Source organism: Prinia subflava, chromosome 13 (genome assembly GCF_021018805.1).
Source record: "Prinia subflava isolate CZ2003 ecotype Zambia chromosome 13, Cam_Psub_1.2, whole genome shotgun sequence".
Classification (NCBI taxonomy): domain Eukaryota; kingdom Metazoa; phylum Chordata; class Aves; order Passeriformes; family Cisticolidae; genus Prinia; species Prinia subflava.
The window spans coordinates 13700946-13721813 of NC_086259.1; the positions used below are offsets into that span (position 1 = coordinate 13700946).

The following is a 20868-nucleotide window of genomic DNA, read 5'->3' on the forward strand; positions in this document are numbered from 1 at the left end:
CGCTGCCTCCACCAGGGCGGCTCCACTTTTACAGACCAAAACACACCATAAAACTCAGGAGTTTAAATCCCTGTGGACAGAAAAGCTGAACTTCCCCAGCCCAGGGGCTGCTGACTTGCCTGCTCCAGGTGACAAACCCACACCCTTGTATTTCACAAGTGCAGAGAAACCTCAAAAAATAAAAGAAAACTCTGAAAAACAACCAAACCAAAGTGGAGAAACAGGTAAGAGGCTACTACAGAAAAGCCAGATACAAAAGGGTAAAAACATCTCCTAGCCCAAAAAACCCTACACTGATTGTTCCTCAAATTAACTATTGCAACCAGGCAGCATGGGCAGAGCTTCCCCAGATGGGCACTGCCCCACAGCCCCTGCTCTACTCTCGGCACCAGCTGTGCAGGTGGAGGGTCCCTCTCTGGGAGACCTTTTCCATGGTTGCCTTTTTCTTGAGCTTTCCAGCATCTCCTAAAAAAACCTCCCCCCTCATCTGATTGACCCAAAGAAAGTGGTTTTAATGACACCTCTGGGAAGGCAGTTTTCTTCAGCATCTCCCCATCCCATGTCACAGGCTGCCTGTCCAGCCTGGGAAGCCCTGGGGACCCTGAGGGCACCGGCTGTACCAGGCTGGTGTAAACTGAGCACCACCCTGGCAAACGGAGCAAAGACTTTGGGATTTCAGCTTCTCACCAGAGCTCTTTAGAGCAACACAAAAGCACAGTTCACTCACCCACTTATCTCTGATCTGTTTTTTCCCAGGCTGAAAGCAAAGGAAATCCTGTCTTCTTGACCCTGCTGCAACCCACAACCCCTTGAGCATACTACAACTGCTCGCAGAGCTCAGCTGCTGCTTGTGTAGGTTTCTTAGCTGCCTCCTCTATAGTCATTCCTGAAATCTGTCCTACCCTTCTCCAGTCCTCAGGCAGAAGAGTAGGGATGCCCCAAAGTCAAGATTCCTCTTCATCTCCCCGCACAGCTGTGCCAGCAGTCACCACCCTGCAGCAGAGCATCAGCAATGCTCGGCTTCCTGAAGCTTCTGGCTCCCCACCATGGATCCATGTGCTGGGACCTGCCTCTGTGCCAGGAGCCTTCCCTGGAGAAACGACGACATTGGCTGCCCCAGGGGGGTAAAAGAAAAATACCAAAATAAAGGAAAAAAGAAGCAGCTGGTTCCACTGGTGAGGCTGCGCAGCCGCCACAGCTCCCTCGGCCCCCTCGGCCTGGCCGCGATGCTCGAGGGGTTCCCCAAAGTCACGCAGCTTCAGGGCGGGGGGGTTGTCTTGTTTTAAAAAGAGCAGCATTTGGTTTGACTGTAGAGAGATGCAAGGCGGCCACCCCTGCCGCCTGGTCAGTCACTGATTGTGTTTAGAAATCCTTTCTCAGCTGGGTTCCTTAATAATAATAATAATTAAAAAAAAGCAAAAAGTCTCCTTTAGCTCTGAACCTGATTGGCTGCTGGAGGCACCAAATACCACCGCGGTGGCTCTGTCAGCAATGCGGAACTGCGCTGCCCATCCGTGCTCATTGCCTGAGGCCACCAGGGAGACCCTCACTCTCTTCCCCTGCAGGCAGCAGGACCTGCTGGAGCAGGGAGCCAGAGACTCAGCCCTCAGTTTCCCCGGTAAACCTCGATCTTGCTGGTTTTGGCCAGCATGTCGATGATGTGTGCCTCGAAGTCGGCATCGTGCACCCCCGTCTTCCTGAACTCCCCGGCGTAGCGGTTGTTCTCCCAGTAGTGGTGCCAGTTCCCCCGGCTGTCAGCACCGAACCCAAAGACGTTCACCTGCAGGAGCAAGGGAGGGAGTGAGCCAGAACCCCCCACCAGGCTGGGACATCCTTGTCTCAGCAACCCTTGCACTGCTGGGGTGATTTTCAAAGGTCCCCATCCCTCTGCACAGCCTTCCCACCCCTCAAGGATACCCATCACTGTGGTGTCAGGCAACCAGAGTGACTGCTGCAGTGTGACCCAAAGAATCCACCTCCTTCCTTAACCCTGCAATTTTCAGGACCTCAGCAAACCCACTCCATGCCAGGCAGGAGCTGAAGGAGACATCACCCACCTCATCGCAGACATGGAGGGCAAAGAAGAGCACCAGCATGCCCGTGGAGGGGTAGCGCCCGTGGTGTTCCGTCCAGCGGTCGTGGATGTACTTGAAGAAGGCAGGATTGTAGATCTGCACCTGGGAGGTCAGACCAGGGTTAGCAGAGGAGCCCCAGCCATGCTCCCTTTGGCATCAGCACCCCTTGAAGGGGAACCCTGGGGAAGGATGAGGTGACAGAGGCCACGGCCATACAGGTGCACATGGCAGAGATAGGGATGAGCTCCACGTACCTTTTCTTTGTCCACACGCAGAAAAGGCTTCACAGGTGCGTATGTGCTGGGGAAAGAGCAGAGAGGCAGGTGAGTTCTTGGGTGTCCCATACCCCCAGCTCCAGCCTGAGTTGCCACAGGAGGCTCTTGGAGGGAGGAACAAATGAATCCCCACTGCTCCCAGGGGAGCTGTCCTTGAGCTAGGTGAGCCCCCAGCCTGGTGCTGCCAGTGCCCACTGGGTACTTACAACCTGATCTGGCCGGTGGAGAGGGCACTGGCGATCCAGAGCAGGTCCAGGGTTTTGAAGGGCACGAGCACAAAGCTGACATTGGCGGGCAGGTTCTTGGCACTCTCGGGATACATGAAGTGGTGTGTGGTCCGACCACCCACATCGCCCTCAAAGCCCACCGTGGGAGCCTGGTTCATCCTGGGGGGAGAGCAGGGAGGATGACACCACCCTCCCAAATGCCCTGTGCCTTGCAGATGACATGAGTGATCCCCATGAGCTGTAAAACGCTGCCAAGCAGCAGTTTCCCACCCAGGGGAGGCGGCAAGGCTGGACTCGCTCCCACTCATCCCAGTACCCGGTGGTGCCAGCATCACCCCGTGTCTCTGTGCTGTCGGGGTGCGCAGGTCCCCGGCAGTGTCCCCGGCTCTCACCGCATCACAAAGTCGTGCCCGTCGATTTCCGGTCCGTAACCGGAGCCGCGGAGGTTGCCTGAGTTGCCAACCACGGCGCAGCGGCGGCAGCGGCGTGGGTCACGGGAGCGGTAGGGATCCTCGCCCGGCACGATCTGGAAGAGCTTGCTCAGGACCTCGTGGGTGTTGTGGGACTTGAACTGGGGCTGCAGCATCTGCAGGAAGGGAAGGGGGGCAGGGGGGAATCAGACATCGCCCCCTCCTTGGGAGGGAGGAGAAATCTGTGTCCCCGTGCCAGAGCACACCACGACACTGCCGTCCCTGCGCTCACCATCCACCACCTCTGCACGTCGGGCGGAAGGTCCATGTTGTCCTTGGTCCACACGGGGGACACGGTGCTGTCATAGCGCCCGTCAAACCAGTCGGTGGCCCCGGGCTCCTCGGCCGGGCAGCGGCGGCAGGAGCAGCCCCGGGGATACAGCCCCCCTTTGCTGAGCCGCTGCATCCCGGCGTAGCCGGGCACCAGCTTCACCCGGTGGATGCCGCCCAGCCCGCCGGGGTCCAGGTAGGCGATGCTGTGGTGGGAGTAGGTGAAGAGGAGGGACATGACGAAGACGAGCAGGAAGGCGGTCGAGAGGAAGCAGAAGCGCAACGAGCACTTCATGGTCGTCGGGTGGCTGAGCCGGGGACGGCGCCCGCTCCGGCATAGGGCGCGGGCATAGGGCGCGGGAGGGCGTCAGCCGGCCAGCGAGGCTCCCTGCAGGAACGAGAGCTGTAACTCCCTGCGGTGGCGGTGAGGGGAGGGGGATGTAGAGCCCCCAGGGACCCCCGCACCGGGCTCCTACCTGCTGGGCTGCAGCTTTCCATCCGCGTTGTCCGGCCGCGGCGAGGGCCCCCGGTGGCTCCACGTGCCGGGCAGGGAGCATCAGCTGAGGGTCCGGCACCGCTCTGCGCACCGGCCTCAGCCGCGGCACCGCGCCCCGGCCGCTCCTCCGGGTCCCGGCCCCGGCTGGCGCTCAGCTGCGACGGCGCTCATCGTCCCCGCGGTTCAGCGGATCCGCTGCCCTCAGCCGCTGGCTCGGGGACACGGCCACCACGACACCGGCCTGGAGCGGGAAGGAGGGGACGGCGGGTCAAGGGGTGGCGATACAGACAGAAGAGAGGGCTGCGCCCAGCAGGAGGAGGGTGCTGGGGACTGAGGACTTTATTCCCCAGTGAACGCCCCAAAATGCCTCCCAGCACGTCCCAGACACGGGGCTGCAGGGTACGAGCCATCCCCGAAGGGGACAAGTAGGCAGGGGATGCGCAGGGAGCTGAGATGCCGGCATCGCTATCTGTGCCTGGAGAACTCGCAGCAGGTCCCGGACTGTGCCCTCCCCGTCTCTGCCAGACAAAGGCTCAGCCATGAACTCGCCTCCGGAGCCAAACAAGCGGCTCCTTTCTCTAGGCTCAATTCTCCTTCTCTATCACGCCATAAGCAGCCCCTCCAGAGCCCTCTTCGCCGGCTGCTGCCGCCGCCGAGACAGCCGGGAAACAGCCGGGACACAGCCGGGACACAGCCGGGAAAGCCGCTCCGCAGCCTGACGGGCACCCCGGGGACGGGCGCTGGTGACTGTCCCCCCCGAGTGACAGCGTCCCTTGGGGAAGGTCACTCTCTTGCTCGTGATCCTGGCGGGTAAAAATAGCCAGGGCAGAGGTGCTGGCGCCTGCGCCCGGGGAGGGGCGGGAGGAGCGGCCAAGCCCCCCGAGCAGAGGGGCGGGCAAAGCCAGACAGCGCTCCTTGGCCAAATTAAAAGAAAAAAAAAAAAAAAAAAAGAAAGAAAAAAAAAAAAAAAAAAAAAAAAAAAAAAAAAAAAAAGGCTGAAAATCCCCTTTTAACCCAGTCACTAAGTTGAGGCAGGATCCAGAATCCCAAAGGTTTGGAGACACGATCTCCCCTCCAGGCCTTTTTGGGGAGGGGGTGGCCCGCCCCAAGGCAAAACCCTGCAGACGCATCACCTCCACGGCTCAGCCCTGGCCCCAATTAAGTCAGTGCCGAGGCCGGCAGCAGTAATTAGGAGCTGGCAGGCACCAGGATGCTTCTTCCCTCGGAAAAAAACATCGTCTGGAAGACGCTGGCTTGCTTTCCAGGAACAGACTGCTTTAAGCTCCCAAAAACTTCCTCGTTGGGCTGGGAGGAGAACATGGACCCCAAAGGCTCCCCCAGCCCATTGCACTGCCAGGCATGGACACCTCCTGCCCAAACCATTAACCCCCCGTCAAATATTTGTTCAAGTGGGGACAGTCTTTAAAGGAAAGAGCCAAAAACCGAAGGCACGTCCCAGTTCAAGTGCTTTCCTGGGCTCTGGTGGGGAATTTTAACACGCCTACATGGCACATGCATGGCCAGCAGTGACTGCAACCAGTTCCTTGGGCTGCTGCCAGCAGAAAAAGCAGGGTGGTTGTTAAACAGAGGGTTTGCATTTAGGGAGTTTGGGATAAAGCCAGTAAAAAGCTGTAACATCCCTCCCCGCCCCACAGATGCAAAACGCTGGAAAGATTCGTAGGTAAAAGGCAATTCGGGCGGGGTTTTCAGCTATGACACGGCTGTGCCACCAAGCAGGATGGGCTGAGCCTCCTCCCCTGCTCCCGCTGCTTACCATCCCACGGGGCTTTTTAAAGGCTAAAGGAAATGAGCTATCACGTGCTTGTGTTATTTTTGTTCCTGGTGAAAGGGGGAAATCCATTTCCGGCTCCCCAGCCCAGCCTGGTCCTGCCTGACACATCCCTGCGCTGACACCATCTGGAGCACATTTTGTACAGCCCCCATTCCAGGGCCTCCTGGAGCTGCCCCCGAGCAGAGCGGGGGGAAAACCCCCTCCAGCCCAGCTCATGCGCGATAAAAGGAGCCTTAAATCCCAGCGGCTGGTTTGAGTCATCATTTTCCTAGCAGGAGCTGGCAGCTATTTCCATCTGCACCGCTCCTTACGGCCCCCAGCAGGGACAGGGCACCCACACATACAAACATAACCCAGCAATATCCATGCCCTCCCTGCCCGATCCTAATCCAAGCCCCCTCCACAAATAAAACTTCACTTGTAGGAGCTTTTCCCACCAGATTTGGATGTTTCCTTCTTAAAATAAGAGATCTAGGATTTCTTCTGTGGTGAGCAAGCTTGGTAACTCATCAATGCCACTAAATACCTTTGCATTCCCAAATTCATCCCCAGGATCCTGAATTGCCTCCTGAGGACCATGTACTCATCAAATGCAAGTTTCTCTTTGATTGCAAGAGATAATGAAGCGAGGCTATTAAAAGGTCCTGGCAAATTGCTCTGCTGCTTTTACAGGATGCTGATGGTATTTTCCAATCATCTAATGTTTCATTTCAGGATGAATGCTGGAGCGATGTGACCGACAGCCCCAGGGCCTGGAGGATTCCCACCACTTCCCTGTCAGACAAAACACCATCGATATATCCCCACTCGGCATCTTTAGGTCTTGTTGGCTTTGTTTGCTCATTTCTAAGATATCCTGGGGTTATTGGCATGAATTTCCATGCCACTAAATGGCAGGGTGGGCAAAGGAAGGAGCCATTACTGGGAGATGTCACCATGTTTGGGGCATGGGGAGGAAGAGGAGAGGATGGCAGCATTGTCTGCACTGGCTATTGCTCTTCCCAGGTATGAATGGTCTGAAAATTCCCCCAGGAGTCTTTGGGAAATGTCACCCTGGGTGACCAGGTGCTACTCATCCCATGATCCCTGTGCAGAGACGTCACTTCTGCCACCACCAAACCATTCACTGGGTGCCAGAGCGGTGCATGGTTGCTGCAGGTGGAGGAGGGGAAAGCACACAGGGCCCCTTGGACTGGACTCGGGTGGAAAACCTGAGAATTAGGGTTGAGTTTCTTTGACAGGGAAGGAGCAGATCCAAGTCGAGTCTTCTCCCGCCTCCTTCAATGCCAGGCAGAAACAGCGAGTGGTGACCTGTCCTTGTTTCAGGGAAGACCTCAGTGAGCAGGATTACTACAGAATGTCACAAAACCATTCCAGTTTCTTTTTGCCCGTGGCCCAAGCGCTGCCAGGGGCTGCAGCCCCGGGCAGAGTGCCGAGGAGCCGCTCGCCTCTGTGGGACCGTCAGCTCGCGTTAGCTTGGAACAGCGAGCGGGAATCCGCCGGGGGCAGCGCAGGAAGGGGAGATAGCCTGTCCCTCTGCATCACCCGGCTTCCAAAGCCAAAACAAGCCTTGGCCAGAAAACTGCACGTCATTAAGAAGGTCCTTTCCTGCTTCACCCATCCAGAGGGATTATATTTTTCCCTTGAATTTTTTTTCCTCCCTGGAAGCTGGATGGGAGAGGGAACAGGGAGCAGACCTGGTGCTGGCACAAGGACGTTTCTCCCCACTATGGGGTGATGCCATGAAGAACTGATGGCCAGCAGTAGACAAGCACCAGGTATTAAGAGAAGAAGCCAATGTCATACGTAAAGCCATCACCACATCCCGACAGCAGCGAGGACCTGGTAACTTATTCTTCATCCTTTTAATTAATCATACTCTTATCAGCCAGGTCAATCAGCTAATGGAGCCAAGCTAATTGGGTTTCCCATGTTTTAAACCCTACTCGCACCCCTGGCTGCCAATGGCAGCAATTCCAGCCTTTCCTTGTGTCTGCCCTCCAGAGGGGTTATTTCAGGCTCATCCCTCAGTGCTGGGATAGGGCCAGGAAAGAGCGTGGAGGCCAAATCCCCAGCACAGAGCTGGGATGGAGCCAGTCACGCTGAGGCCATTTCCTATGGGATTTGGGGCTGCAGGGGAGTGCCAGGAGTGGGAAAACAGAATGGAATGCTCCCACCCTTGCTGGCAGATGGGCCTGCAGGGACTGGTCCAGCAGCATCCCAAGCCCCTTGGCTCAGCCACAGTGGAACCCTCAGGGAACTGCACCAGCCTGAACACCCTGTGCTGCTTCATGGGGCAATCTCCTCCAAAACTCACACTGGCAGGACCAGCCAAGGCAGATGCCCGTCCCTGCAGCTCACACTCCCATTGGGACCACCCAGCCACATGTACCAGCCTGTGTGGCTGATGTCCCTGAGCATTTTCCAGTGCCATTTCCCCTACCCTCTGCCAGCCATTCTGGGTCTCCCCAGGCAGCCATGGGGAACAAGGGACCCTGGACTCCAGGGGTGTTGACAAGCCCAAGGCCACGCTCACAGCATGGCCTTGTCACACTCAGCTCCCTGTGCCAAGAGCAGCAGCTTCCTCCTTGAGGCAGGACAGGCAGGGAGGGGAGTGGGATTCTCCCCCCGATCCTGAATCCCTGTGGAACTGAGAGGGAGAGACAGCCTTCTGCTCTGCACCCCAAGCACCCACCCTAGAACCCCCAGTCTGCACCAGCTGCCTCAGTTTGCACCAACTCGAGTACCATCAGCTCAGGTACCACTCAGCCGGCTACCACTGAACCCTGGGTCATGGACCACCACACCAGGTGCCACCAAGCTGAGTCCCACCGAGCAGCTGAGGTTTTGCCACCCAACCCAGAACAGAGAAGGCAGAGTCTGGGGCTTGCCACCCACCACTGCCTTCTCCTCTCTCCCATCCTTGCCTCAGTTTCCTGTGCAAAGCCATCTGGTCCCATGGGGAGCCAGCTCCCCACTGCTGGCCACACTTCCGTCTTAGCCTCCCACAGCCGCAGGCTGGGGTCAGCAGGGTCTGCCTGGTCCCTGTCCCCCTTCCTGCCTGCTACAGCAGGGCTGCACCCCAGACACCCCTGACCCAGTCTCCCTGCAGCCTCAGCTGCCTGTGAAGACGTGGCCACACTTCAGGCAGACACACTCCCTTGGAAGGGCAGCGCCCCTGCCCTCCTCTCAGCACCAGCATCAGTGAGCTGCCAGCAGCACCCTGAGCCTCCCCAGCAGCTGGGAAGCAACCATGTCCCCTTCACCACTGCTTGCTGTTGGTTTTACCAGCCTGGACCTGTTATGTTCATGCCTGATGCCTCAGCAGGAAAATCTGTGCAGGAGTGCAGGGCAGGCGGATGCTGCACAGGAGGCGCCACTGTCGGCTGTGGCCCTGGGAAGGAGAGCTGGGACACGGGGCCCTGCACTTTCCTGTCCTCCCTGGATCTCACCTGCGCCGAGGATCGGAGGTGGTGGAAAACCAAAGGTTCTCCTTTGGCTTTTGAGGGCTGGTTGATGGGTGCTGTACCCACAGCCACCCTTTTCCCCCAGGGCACAACCCAAGCTGAGAATTGCACATGCTGTGGGTGGCCTCAAAAAGCCACCCAGGTTTGCTCCGCCTGCGGGCAGCACTGAGAGGACATTGAACTCATTAGGGAAATTGCACCTATGAGATTTCATTGCTGGGAAGTTACGAAAGGCTCCCCAGTCCGGAGGCCATCAATCCCAGCACAGCCCAGTTACAGCCAGGAACTCCCATTAAATGTAAAATTAGAACAGTTCCACTGGTGAGAGCCCCTGACTTCTCTCCACTAGCTTGGGCTCTGCTCAGGCACCTGGGGAGAAGGGGGAGCATTTGCAGCTTCCTAATTAGCCCAATTACTGCTGCAGATCAAAAGTCCTTTGCTGGGGACACAGTGGCACCTGGAGCAAAGTGACTGCAGATTGTTCTGGTTTCCCTAGAGCAACTGTTGAGGGTGTTATTTTAGAGCTCAAACACTGATCTATCCATCCTGTAAGAAAAAAACTCCCTATACCTCACACATGCATATATATATATATATAATTTTTATATACATTCACCACTCATTCATGTGCAGTTTCGGGGTATCTTTGGGAACTTTGCCTTGGAGCTGGGACCCAAAACATTTGCACTTTCCAAAAAAAGCTTTTGGAAAACGGCAGTGGCAAAGAGAGACATGAAGCCAAGCAATATCCCGGAGCCCAGTGCAGAGCCCAGCAGGGCAGGGAGAGCAGGTTCCCAGCCTCTCCCATCGCATCCCAGCCCCCCGGGGTCAAGCGGGCTCTGATAAATCCTGCCTCATGAAGAAGCATTGAAGCCGGCCAAGCCACTGGAGAGCAATTAGCAGCTTGCAGTCGTGCAAAAATTAAATGCAACGGGAGGAGATGAAAGCCATCGAGCTGCCGGGATCTCGGCGTGCCAAACCGGGCGGCGTCCGACGTGCCGAGAGAACGCAGCAAAACCACCGAGCCCTCAGTGCCATCGGCGCTCTTCCCCAAAAAGCGGCAGTTCGGAGCTTGTTTGGGCAGGAAAATTCAAGCGTTCCCGCAGCATGCGGCTGCCGAGGCTCTCCCCGCCTGCCTCCGGCGCCGGCGAGGCGTGGGCGGCGAGCGGAGCGCGCCCCGCCGTTCCCAAGGACCGCCATGAGCTCCTCGGAGAGGGAAGGGAAGCGCCTGTGACAGGCACAGCCGCACACAGCGGGCAGCGGGGCCGCCAGACGGGGACAGACAGACAGACGGGCACGCGCACCGGGGAGGGGGAGCGGCGGGCAAGGCACTCCCCAGCCCAACCCTCCCCGCTGAGACCGCGACCTTTGCTTCTGATAGAAGGGGAAGAAAAAGGAAGAAAGGGGAAACCAAGCCCAAAGCGCTGAGGAACTTCCCGTTGGCGCTCGCCTTGGCCACGATGTGGCCGCGGCGGCTGCTCAGGGCTGGGAAGAGGAGCCCGAGATAATGCAGGGCAAAACTGCCTTCGCCAGCTCAAAGCCCACACGTCTTCCTGTAAGGAGGCTCAGCAAGTTTTGGGGTTTGGTGTGATTTGGCTTCCCCCAGCCGTGTTTTATGATTGTTTGCAGCAGGCGGGGATGTGGCCCTTCCTCCAGTCTGAGCTTGCATGCTGCCCAAATGCCATCCTCCTCCCAGTATTTTTCATCTCCCTCCTTCCCCTCCTGACAGGGGAAGACCTCACTCTAGGGAAATATTTGGGAGCTTTGGAATAATTGCTCTGACTCTGCAGCTGGAGCCTGAACAAACCCTTGCCTTCCCCCTGTGCCAGCAGCACTTAAGCCCCTGGCATATGTGGGGACCCCTTGAATCGCCAGGCCCTGAAATACGGGCTCTCTATCAATCCCACTCAGGCAGCCGTGCTTCAGCCAGGGAAACACCCTGAAACAATGGGACAGGCACACCGATAAGATTTCACACCAATGCCCGCGTTAGTGCCCCCCTCCACACACACACAGAGAAGCAGGCAAGGGACATCCCCTGCTCGGTGACACAGTTTTCTACCCTTGTCCCCAGGGACGCTCAAGCTGTTTGTGAAATCCTGGCTGCCACTACCCATGCAATGGATGCCGTGTGTCACGCAGCCATGTGTCACACCGCTGCTGAGGGACCTTACACACACACTGGCCGTGGTGGGGACTGGGGCCACCTCGCAGCCAGCCCTCCCACCCCGGTCCCACGGCTCTGCCCTCAAGATCCCAGGGCACACGGCTGGAGGGGAGCAGCTCCATCAGTCCCAGCCCCGACACCCCTGCTAGGGCCAGCGTCCTCCTCGGGGCGAGCACATCCTCCCCGGGCAGCACCCTGGAGCTGCCCCCCGGGGCTGCACACCGCACCTGGGGCCAGCACATCCTCCCTGGGGGCAGCACCGCAGGGCCCGGGCCAGCATTCCGGGCCAGCGCAACCTCTTGGGTCTGAACCCAATGCAATCCGGTGGATGCTCCCGGCAGCCAGCAGCCAGCACGGTGAGCAGCACCCAGAACCCCGGGACCTGCACCCCAGATAGGGGACAGCACATCCTCCCGGGGCTGCTCAGCACCCATTGCATCTCAGGAGGATACTCCCAGCCCCTAGACCTGCACCCAGCCCCCGGATCAGCAACCGGGACCACCACACAGGGGATGAACCCGACGCATCCCGTGTGGATGCTCCCTGAGGCCAGCTCGCAGCACCGGGACCAGCCCGCAGCAGCGGGGCAGCTCCCGGGCGGGCTCCCCCGCCGCCGCCCGCTACCCCCGCCGCCTCCCGGGACCGGCATCCCGAGCCGAGCCGGGCCGTGCCCGCATCCCCCGCCCCGGGCCGGCTCTCCGCCGCGGTACCTGCCTCAGCTCCGGCATGGCCCCGCCGCCGGGCTCACCCGGGCCCCGCCGCCACCGCCCTCCGCGCCGTGCGGAGCCGTGCCGTGCCGCGCGGGGCGGGGGGGACGGGCCCGGCAGGCTGGGAGATGTAGTCCTGGGCCGCCCGGCGGGGCTTGTGGGACTTGTAGGAGGCGAGAGGGGCTGCCTGAGCCCACTCTCCCACCGGCCTCTCGGGAATCTACCCCGGTGTCCAGCCCGGGATCCACCCCGTCACATCGGCACACCCCAGTCCGGTGCCCAGCATCGGCATCCCCGGCAGTCAGCCACTAGAATCCACCCCGGTACCCACCTGGCGCATCGGCAACCCCCTGAACAGCCCTGGTACCCAATGCGACACCAGCTCGGTACCCAGCTCGGTACCCATCCCAGTACCCACGCGGCGCACCGGCATCTCCGGACACCGGCACCCCAGTACCCATCCCGCGTTATCCACCCCAGTGGATACCGGCGCGCCGGCATCTCCCGCCGTCCTCTCTGGCGTCCAGCCCGGCACTCACCCCAGTGCATCGGCACCCCCAGTACCCTCCCCGATAGCTCGTCAGCACCCACCGGGCACCCACCCTGACAACCCACGGGGAACCCACACCAGCGACCCCCGCCCGGACACCCTTTCTCTCCGCAGAGAGTCCTGCGAGAAGCCAGACTCGTGGCAGGGGTGACTCAGGGCACTTAGGGGTACACACCGGTGCCGAAACCCATTTTAGGGCAGAAAATGTCAAACCCGCATTCCCCCTTTGCAAGGCCCCCGAGGTGGGGGAAAGGGGGAAGCAGCACAGGGGTGCGCTGTGCCTTTAGGGGGTCCGTGCCTGCCGCGCAGTGCACGCTGGGAATTGTAGTCCTTCAGCGAGGAGCGCCCAGGAGCACCTGCGGGGACTGGACTAAACTTCCCAGCAGGCCCCGCGGCGCCAGGCTCAGGGCGGAGGAGGCGCTTATGGCGGTGGAGTGGAGCGCTCTTCTCCTCACCTGCCGGCAGGGCCATGGCGCCGTGTCCGCTCTTCAGCGAGGCAAGTGGCCAGGCGGGCGCCCCTTCTCCCTCTCTGCGCGCGGCAGCGGGACCGGCTCTCAACGCTGCCCGCCTCTCGTTTGGCAGAGCTGGAGGTTCGGCGGCTGCGGGGCGGGCTGGGCCCGCGCCCCCCTGCGCTGCTCCTGGTCGTGGAGGACCCTTGGGCCCGCCTGGGCAGCGGCGGTGCCACCCTGAACGCTTTGCTGGTGGCGGCCGAGCACCTCAGCGCCCGGGCCGGATGCACGGTGAGGGGTGACAGCCTCTGGTGGGTCCGGGGAGGCTGGAAGTCAGGAGGGGACGCTAGAAGTGAGGAGGGGTGCCTGTTCTGTCCCCACTGACTGTTCCCTGCTGTTCTGTCCCAGGTGGTGACCGCTGACGTCCTGAGAGACGCCCGCATCCTCATCTTGCACATGGTGAGAGCCGACCTGCAGCCCAGCATGGGATCTCTCATTGCACCCGCCCCCTCTCGGTGACCCCCTATGTTCTGTGTCCCACCAGGGCCGCGAGTTCTCCTTTGACGACTGCGGCCGTGCCTTCACCTGCCTGCCCGCGGAGGAGCCCGGCGCCGCAGCCGAAGCGCTGGTCTGCAACCTGGACAGCCTGCTGGCGACCATGACACACCGGGTCTGTGTAGCCTGGGGCTGGGGCCCTGGGGAGGGATTTGGCTCTCAACAAGATGGAAATGGTGTTGGGTTCCTGGGCTCCTTCCCTGCCATCCCTGGTCACACAGTCCTTCTCTTGGCAGCTCTGTGTGGGCTCCCCACCTGGCGTCTGGGTCTGCAGCACCGACATGCTCCTCACTGTGCCTTCAACACCAGGTGAGTGGATACCAGCCTTGCTTCCTGCACCAGCTTTGATGTGTGACAGGGTTCCTAACAAGCAGCACAGCTGGCTCAGCTTGTGCTGTGCTCCCATGAGGGTGTGGATGCTCAGCTATTGCTGTCCTCTGCATGTCTGGGAACAATGTGTTGTGCCTGCAGTGAGGTGGCACAACACTGTGGGCTCCCCACCTGGCGTCTGGGTCTGCAGCACTGGTGAGCTGATATCTCAGCTGGCTGGTATTCACTCACCTGGTGTTGAGGGCATGTCAGTGCTGCCACTTCCACTGCTGTGGTCCAGGTTTTCAGGCAGTTGTGCCCAGTGTGAGTACATGCACTGCCCCAGTGGGCACTGGTCTCTGTCCCTCCCCACAGGAATCAACTGGGATGGCTTCCAGGGCGTCCGAGTGATCGCAGCGCCCGGGAGCCCAGCATATGCCAGGAACCATGGGGTCTACCTCACCAACGAGCAGGTTGGGGCAGCTCCCCCTTCCAGAGGCACCCCTTGGAGGTGCAGCGATCCCCAGTCCTTTGATCCCTTGGGTGCTAAGGTCTCAGCACTGCTGTGGCTGCTTGGCTTGGGGTTCCCTGAAGAGCTCACTGGGGTGGTTTTGCTCCCAGGGCCTGGTGCATGACATCATCTACAAAGGCACAGAGGCCCAGATCCAGCAGTGTGTGGGGCCAGATGGCACTGTCCCACTGGTATGGCACAACTCAGGTGTTGGTGACCCTGCCAGCCCTATCTCTTGTGTCACCACAGCTGCAGCCTCAGCCCTGATGTGCCTGGCAGGTCTGCGGGATTGTTTTCTTCTCCTCGGATGCTGCCGAGCAGCTTCTGGCCACCCACGTCATCCCTCCTCTGGACGCCTGCACCTACATGGGGCTGGACTCAGGGGCACCACCCATCCAGGTGACAGCCCCTCTGTGGGGGACAGGACCCTTTGCCACACAGGTGTCACTGCCCCAGCAGTGTAGGGTCTGCTTGCCCTCACATGGCCAGATTTGGGTGGGAGAGGTAGTGGGAAGGAGCACCCAGTAGCAGGGTGGGGTTCAGGATGGCTGGACCCAACAAGTCTCTTCTCTCCCCAGCTCTCCCTCTTCTTCGACATTGTGCTGTGCATGGCAGGGGGTGTGACAGAGGAAGGTTTTTTGAAGGGTGTTGGTGATGCCAGTGTGAGTACTGCCCGCTCTGTGCTGTGGACAGCTCTCCGTGGCTTCCCTCTTAGCATGGGTGAGTGCTTCCTTCCAACTTCTAGTGGAGTGTCCTTGCCCAGGTGGTTGTAACTAGATGATCTTTAAGGTCCCTTCCAACCCCAACCATTCTGTGATCCTGTGCTGCGGTGAGTGCATGTGATGTGACCCATTCCTCGCCCCTCTTCCCTGCATGGGGAGAGATGGGGTGGTCAGGGCCCACAGCTGTGAGTCCCCAGGTCTTCACTCCCCATCCTTTCAACTGGGGATGTTCAGCCTGGCTCACATGAGTGCCAGACACACCCACATTTTTTTGTCGATGTGCTGAAAGCTCTCCTGCCCCCCCAGCCTGCATTCCCAATGCGTCCTACAGCTACCTGACCGCCTCTGCGAGCGAGTACATCCGCAGCCTGACTCTCCTGCCTGGCTCTGCCAGCCACCTCCGCTTCTGCAAGACAGCCCATTCCCACGTGGATGTATGTCCTTCCCTCCCCAGCCTTGCTCATGTGTGTTCTTTGGGGGTTGCTCTGGATTATGTGCTCAGACTCTGGTCCCACGTGTCTCTGTGCCCTTGGCAGCAGCCCTGTCTCCTGGAGGATGGCTCTTCGGTCACCAACTGCCTTCTGGAAGGAGCTGTGCAGCTGGCAGCTGGCAGTGTCATCCAGCACTGTCACCTCCAGGTACATGACTAGGATGGGAGTGACACACAGCTCCCAGTGCACTGAATAGGCAGCAGGGCAACGTGTTGCTACCTAGGATGGAGGAACCACAGCTGTGAGATTTGGGGTGCCCTTCCTCTTTGGGGCTGGCTTTTGGCTGGTGCTGGGCACCCTAATGGCTGTCACCCTCTGCAAACAAGGGGATGAGGCTGTCACTTCTGGCCTGTCCTGAGCTGGGAACCAGAGCATACCCTCTCCTATGGGGGCTCCTTTATGGCTGTGAGCCCTGGAGGCTGTTGCCTAGCCTGAATTGCTGTTATCTGTGTTTCTGCAACCTTATGACAAAATTACATCCTGCCACCTGGCTTGTGCTGGCACCAGCTTGTCTCTCAGGGTGGTTGTCCCATTCCAAGGTCAGGATTTGGCTGTGATTTGGGGGCCAGCCATGCCACTGTGGCTTCTTCCTCAGGGTCCCCTGGTGATCGGTCCTGGCTGCCTCTTCTCGGGCCTCAGCGTGGGCTCCTCACCAGCCCTGCGGGGCTACCCCCTGCATGACATTGTCCTGCAGGGCCACCACGTCCAGCTGCAGGACCTGACCTGCCACGTGTTCACTCTCACTGGCCACCTCGACGACTGGAAGGTGCGGGGGCAGTGAGGTGGCACAAGGCTCCCAGCAAAGCCGAAGTGTGATCAGCCCCTCTGTGTCCCTGCAGAGCCCTGTGGAAAAAGGCACCTACCTGAACGTGCCCTGGGATGAGTTTTTCCAACGAACGGGCATACGGTAGGTGCCACATGTCAGGATGGGACAAGAGACCCAGCTCCCAGAGATGTCCTGACCACCCCAACCCATCCCACATTCCACCTTCCCTCTTGGAACATGTCCTCGAGCCCAAGGCAATGTTGATGGTCTCTCCCCTCCATCAGGGAAGGTGACCTTTGGGATGCCGAGATGCCACGGGGGAGCCGCTGCCTGCTCAGCGCCCGGCTCTTCCCGGTGCTGCACGCCCGCGAGGCGCTGGGACTGCAGGATGTGCTGTGGCTGCTGAGCCTGGCCACAGTGGCCAGTGAGCAGCTGGCACGCTGGCGGACAGCCTGGCGTATGTCCTGGCAGGAGCTGCTGCCCTGCCTGGACATGGAAGCCGAGCTGGGCACACGCCAGGCGCTGTTCTTCCTGCAGGGCCAGCGCAAGGTGCGGCGGGTGCTGCTGGGGCGCCAGGACAGCAGCCTGCTGCCGCTTGCCCGCAGCGCCGTCCACGAGGGCTACCATGAGGCTGTGCTGAGCACGCTGGATGAGGGTGAGCTGGACTCATGAGCTGCATCTCTTGTTATCAGGACTGTTCAGTGCTCCGCACCCCCTTCAGTGATCCCCCCCATTGCAGGACCTCATAGGGGTGTACTTGCAGGGTGTCCAGTGAGCCCAGATGGGTGCAAGCCATGCAAGTCCTGCTCCCCTGGGGATAGCTTGTGGCAGAAGTGGGCTGGTTGGGGTGCAGCCTGCAGCCTGGCTGTGCTTTGCAGCCTTGTTTTATTTTATTTTCTAGTTGCCTCCACAGCCAGTGATGCTGGTATTGTGGCACGGGCACTTGCCTGTATTGCTGAGGTCCTGGGCTGCATGGCACAAGGGGAAGGAGGCTTGCGGAGTGGTCCTGCTGCCAACAGGGAGTGGGCCTCAGCTTTTGGGCGCCTGGAGAGCGGGGACATCGCTGGTGGTGTCCAGGAGCTGGCTGCTGAGCGGCAGAAGTGGATGAGCCGGTGAGGCTGGGGCTGGCAAGAGGCAGCTGCCCCATTCCAGGCATTGGTTCTGTCATGGAGAGGTGGCAATGGGCTCAGCATCTCTTGTCTCAGGCCGGCTCTGCTGGTGAGAGCAGCTCGACATTACGAGGGAGCCGAGCAGATCCTTGTTCGGAAGGCAGTGATGTCCTCAGGCCAGTTCATCACTGTGGAACAGGCGGAGCTGCCACCCTTGGGGCAGTGGGTGCAGGTGCTGTGTCCAGCCCGCCTGGACCTCTCTGGTGAGCGCATTCCCTGAGTCAGAGGATCCTTGTCTCGCCGCTGTGGTGCTGGGAGAAAAGGAGTGAGGGTGCTCCAGGAGGCTGAGGATGAGTGTTGGCAGGTGGCTGGAGTGACACACCCCCCATCACCTATGAGCACGGGGGAGCTGTGGTGGACGTGGCGGTGCTGGTGGATGGGTTCCGGAGCATTGGCGCCCGGGTGCGGCGCATTGTCCAGCCAGAGCTGCGCCTCATGACCATCAGCAGGACACCAACGAACAAGGTGGTGGAAGAGCTGGTGTGCCAGGAGCTAGAGCACTTACAGGATTACTGCCAGCCACATGCACCAGGTGGGGGGTCCCCTGCCAACCTGGCTCTGTACCTGCGATGTCCTGTTGGTGCCAGGATAGCCCTTTTTGGGGCCAGTGGGACGAGGGAGCACAGCAGGCATCAGCTTTACTTCGTTTTTGTTTTCAGGAGCCCTGGTCAAAGCTGCCTTTATCTGCACCCAGATTGTGCAGTTCCCCTCACAGACACCCTTGCGGGTCCAGCTGATGGAGAATTTTGGGGGTGGCTTTGAGGTGCACACCTGGTCCAAGCTGCCCCATGGGTCTGGCCTTGGTAGGTCTGCAGGGAAGGGGCTCAGCAGTCCCTCACTGGTGTCTGGGAGTCTCTCCTGCTGCCAGCACCAGGATGAGGCATCCCCCTTGCTGCACCCCAGCCCTTAGGGACACAGCAGTGCCTCACTGCCCTGACCCTACCTGTGCTCCCTGTAGGCACCAGCAGCATCCTGGCAGGAGCAGTGATGGCATCCCTGTACCGGGCAGCAGGGAAGGTTGCCAGCACTGAGTCCCTTATCCATTCTGTGCTGCACCTGGAGCAGAGGCTCACAACAGGTAGAGCCTGGGGGAGCAGCTGACCCACAAGGTGGGGGTCCTGGCAATAACTGACCATCCTTTGCCCTGCAGGGGGTGGTTGGCAGGACCAGGTTGGTGGGCTCGTTCCTGGCATCAAAATTGGGAGGTCAAAGGCCCAGCTGCCTCTCAGAGTGGAAGTGGAGCAGATCCCAGTCCCTGATGGTTTTACCCAGACCCTGAATGATCACCTGCTGCTGGTGTACACAGGGAAGACTCGCCTGGCCAGAAACCTGCTCCAGGTAATGCCTAGGGTGCCTCTGGGTGTCACAGGCTGGCCTCTGCTCCCCCTGTGGCGTTTGGTGGCATCCCCTTCACTTGTGCAGAGCTCTGCCACCCCAGAGGGAGCTGGCAGCCAAAGGCTGTGGATGCAACAGTACCTCCTCACGTGCTGCCAGAGGCAGGAGGACAGTGACAGGGACGTTCTGGCCTCTTGCAGGATGTGGTGAGAAACTGGTATGCCAGGCTGCCCTCCATCGTGCAAAATGCTGATGCACTGGTGAGCAATGCTGAGGAGTGCGCCCAGGCCTTGAGGCAAGGTGTGAGCCCCCTTCCCTGGGCCAGGTTGGCCCTTTTAGCAGCTGAAGAAAAACAAACTTTCCTGGGGGAAAAAGGCTGGGGGTGCAGGCTCTTGCAGCTGCGGAAGCTTCAAATCCTCTCCCGAGCCCACTCTCACCAGGCAATACCCCAAAATTCAGGCTTGAACAAAGATTTTGAGGAAGAGGGGGTTAGACATGCTGAATCTGATTGATGGGCAGTGTGCCACTGGTGACAGGGCTGGGGGCCATGGCTGGTCAGTGCAGTGAATTTATTTGGCTGCTGCAGAGAGGAAGCTGGAGCATTAAAGCAAGTAAATCCTCCCCCCGTGGAGGATTAAAAATAGCAACGTGACAGGGCTGGGGTTGCCTGCTCGGCCGGCAGAGCTGGGAGGAACTGGGAAAGAGAAGGCAGAATTTAACTTGGGCTGAGCATGTTTCTGCCCTTTGGGTGAGAAGCAGAGACAAATAATTTGCAATATTCCTTCCTCTGCAGGTGACCTAGTGCTCCTTGGCAAGTGCTTGGACTGCTACTGGCAGCAGAAGAAGTGCATGGCCCCGGGCTGCGAGCCGCTGGCCGTTGGGCGCATGATGGACGCTCTCCGGCCCCACGTCCACGGGCAGTGCCTGGCTGGGGCTGGCGGTGGTGGCTTCCTTTACATCTTGACCAAAGCCCCTCGGCAGAAAGAGGCTTTGCACCAGATCCTGACAAACACTGAGGTGAGCTGTGAGCCTCCCACTGTTGCAGTCAGCTTGCAGCAGCCTTGTACAGAGCACGAGGAGCATCTCCCCACCATACATGGGGTGTGATTGCTTGTTGTTCCAATGCCCTCCCTGAGACCTTGCAGGTGAGAAGGGGTCCTTTGCTGGCTCTTGCCCCAACCTGTGACTCTTTTTCTAGGGACTGGGCAACTTCAGCATCCACAGCATTGAAGTGGACACGTGTGGTTTCTCTGTGGACATCGTGGGATGCGATACGAAGGATGGTGCTCACCCTGGAGGGGACAGGGCTGTGTGAAGGCCTTCAGCTCTGGCCAATTCCTGGGAGATATCCAGAACAGGTGCTGGGAAATGCCCACTGGTTAGGGGCGGCTTCTTCAGCCAGCTCCAGCAAGTGCCATTAGGTCTCCATATGGCCTTTTTGTGGTTTTGTCCCAAAAGCCAGAGCCTGGAGAAGTTGTGACAAGTTGTTCAGGCAGGCAAAACTACTCCTGCTGGGTAGCCTTGCTGGAGGGACAGTTTGCTAGGGACTCGAGCCTGATTTTGGTGTTTCACTCCAGTTTTCACAGTTCTTCAAAGGGAACAAGCTAGCAACAGGACCGTTCCTAGAACAGGAACGGTCCTGCTCTTCCAGCAGCAGGCACCCAAGCTGCCTGTTTAGTATGCAATGCTTCTGCACCAGAGAGGCAGCTGGATGTGGAACCAAATCCTCTCCTGTCCTGAGGCTGTTTCAGTACTGAAATTGTGAATTGTGAAAGCAAGTTATTAGTCCAAGCAGTGTCTGAATAAAAAAGCTTATTCTCAGCATGTGTTTGTGCCCCTCTGTCACTAGCAGGGCTGCTCCCTCTTCACAGGATAGCAAATGCCCAGAATTGCATGGGAAAAACTTTTCCAGGGGTGGGAATGGCAGGACTGCAGCCACAAGAGGCAGCCAGGAAAGACAAGGAAGATCCTCTGGATGCCCCGGCACAGAGTAGAAGAGAACTGGAGCAGAGCAGAGCTCTTGTCCCACATCTCTCCAGCTCCCTCGAGGTCCATAGCTGAACAC

General features: G+C 59.3%; 2 protein-coding genes across 10 annotated transcripts; one reads left to right on the forward strand and one right to left on the reverse strand.

Annotated features, from left to right (window-relative positions):
* Positions 1–901: 901 nt before the first annotated feature.
* Positions 902–12570, reverse strand: ST3GAL2 (ST3 beta-galactoside alpha-2,3-sialyltransferase 2). 2 transcript variants are annotated; one of them, XM_063411015.1, is made up of 8 exons: positions 12549–12570; positions 3794–4054; positions 3280–3705; positions 2970–3163; positions 2557–2736; positions 2330–2375; positions 2058–2177; positions 902–1780 (listed from the first exon to the last, which is right to left on the reverse strand). In XM_063411015.1, exons 3-8 carry the CDS (start codon positions 3610–3612, stop codon positions 1607–1609), a joined length of 1047 nt encoding a protein of 348 aa, XP_063267085.1. In that variant the 5' UTR covers positions 3613–3705; positions 3794–4054; positions 12549–12570; the 3' UTR covers positions 902–1606. The 2 variants fall into 2 exon arrangements, with proteins under 2 accessions (XP_063267085.1, XP_063267084.1); XM_063411014.1 differs by lacking the exon at positions 12549–12570 and adding an exon at positions 11950–12094.
* Positions 12571–12685: 115 nt separating this feature from the next.
* Positions 12686–20624, forward strand: FCSK (fucose kinase). 8 transcript variants are annotated; one of them, XM_063411003.1, is made up of 23 exons: positions 12686–12992; positions 13079–13236; positions 13354–13404; positions 13490–13615; positions 13737–13809; positions 14185–14282; positions 14431–14511; positions 14600–14719; positions 14899–15040; positions 15349–15476; positions 15582–15680; positions 16129–16299; positions 16373–16440; positions 16584–16954; positions 17201–17411; positions 17505–17671; positions 17773–18000; positions 18128–18271; positions 18427–18546; positions 18619–18806; positions 19004–19103; positions 19597–19820; positions 20002–20624. In XM_063411003.1, the coding sequence occupies exons 1-23, from the start codon at positions 12701–12703 to the stop codon at positions 20116–20118; spliced, it is 3477 nt and encodes a 1158-aa protein (XP_063267073.1). In that variant the 5' UTR covers positions 12686–12700; the 3' UTR covers positions 20119–20624. The 8 variants fall into 8 exon arrangements, 7 of the variants coding, with proteins under 7 accessions (XP_063267073.1, XP_063267072.1, XP_063267075.1 ...); XM_063411002.1 differs by having other exon boundaries at positions 12837–12992; positions 15579–15680; XR_010082179.1 differs by lacking the exon at positions 20002–20624 and having other exon boundaries at positions 12837–12992; positions 15579–15680; positions 18891–19103; positions 19597–19645.
* Positions 20625–20868: the final 244 nt, after the last annotated feature.

Coding starts and splice junctions, on each gene's coding strand:
- FCSK (XM_063411003.1), top strand. CDS start 12,701: ATGTCAAACCCGCATTCCCCCTTTGCAAGGCCCCCGAGGTGGGGGAAA. Junction 19,104..19,596: donor CGCCCAGGCCTTGAGGCAAG/GTGTGAGCCCCC, acceptor CTTCCTCTGCAG/GTGACCTAGTGCTCCTTGGC. Junction 19,821..20,001: donor AGATCCTGACAAACACTGAG/GTGAGCTGTGAG, acceptor CTCTTTTTCTAG/GGACTGGGCAACTTCAGCAT.
- ST3GAL2 (XM_063411015.1), bottom strand. CDS start 3,612: ATGAAGTGCTCGTTGCGCTTCTGCTTCCTCTCGACCGCCTTCCTGCTC. Junction 3,164..3,279: donor ACGTGCAGAGGTGGTGGATG/GTGAGCGCAGGG, acceptor CCCTTCCTGCAG/ATGCTGCAGCCCCAGTTCAA. Junction 2,737..2,969: donor GGGCACGACTTTGTGATGCG/GTGAGAGCCGGG, acceptor CTCTCCCCCCAG/GATGAACCAGGCTCCCACGG.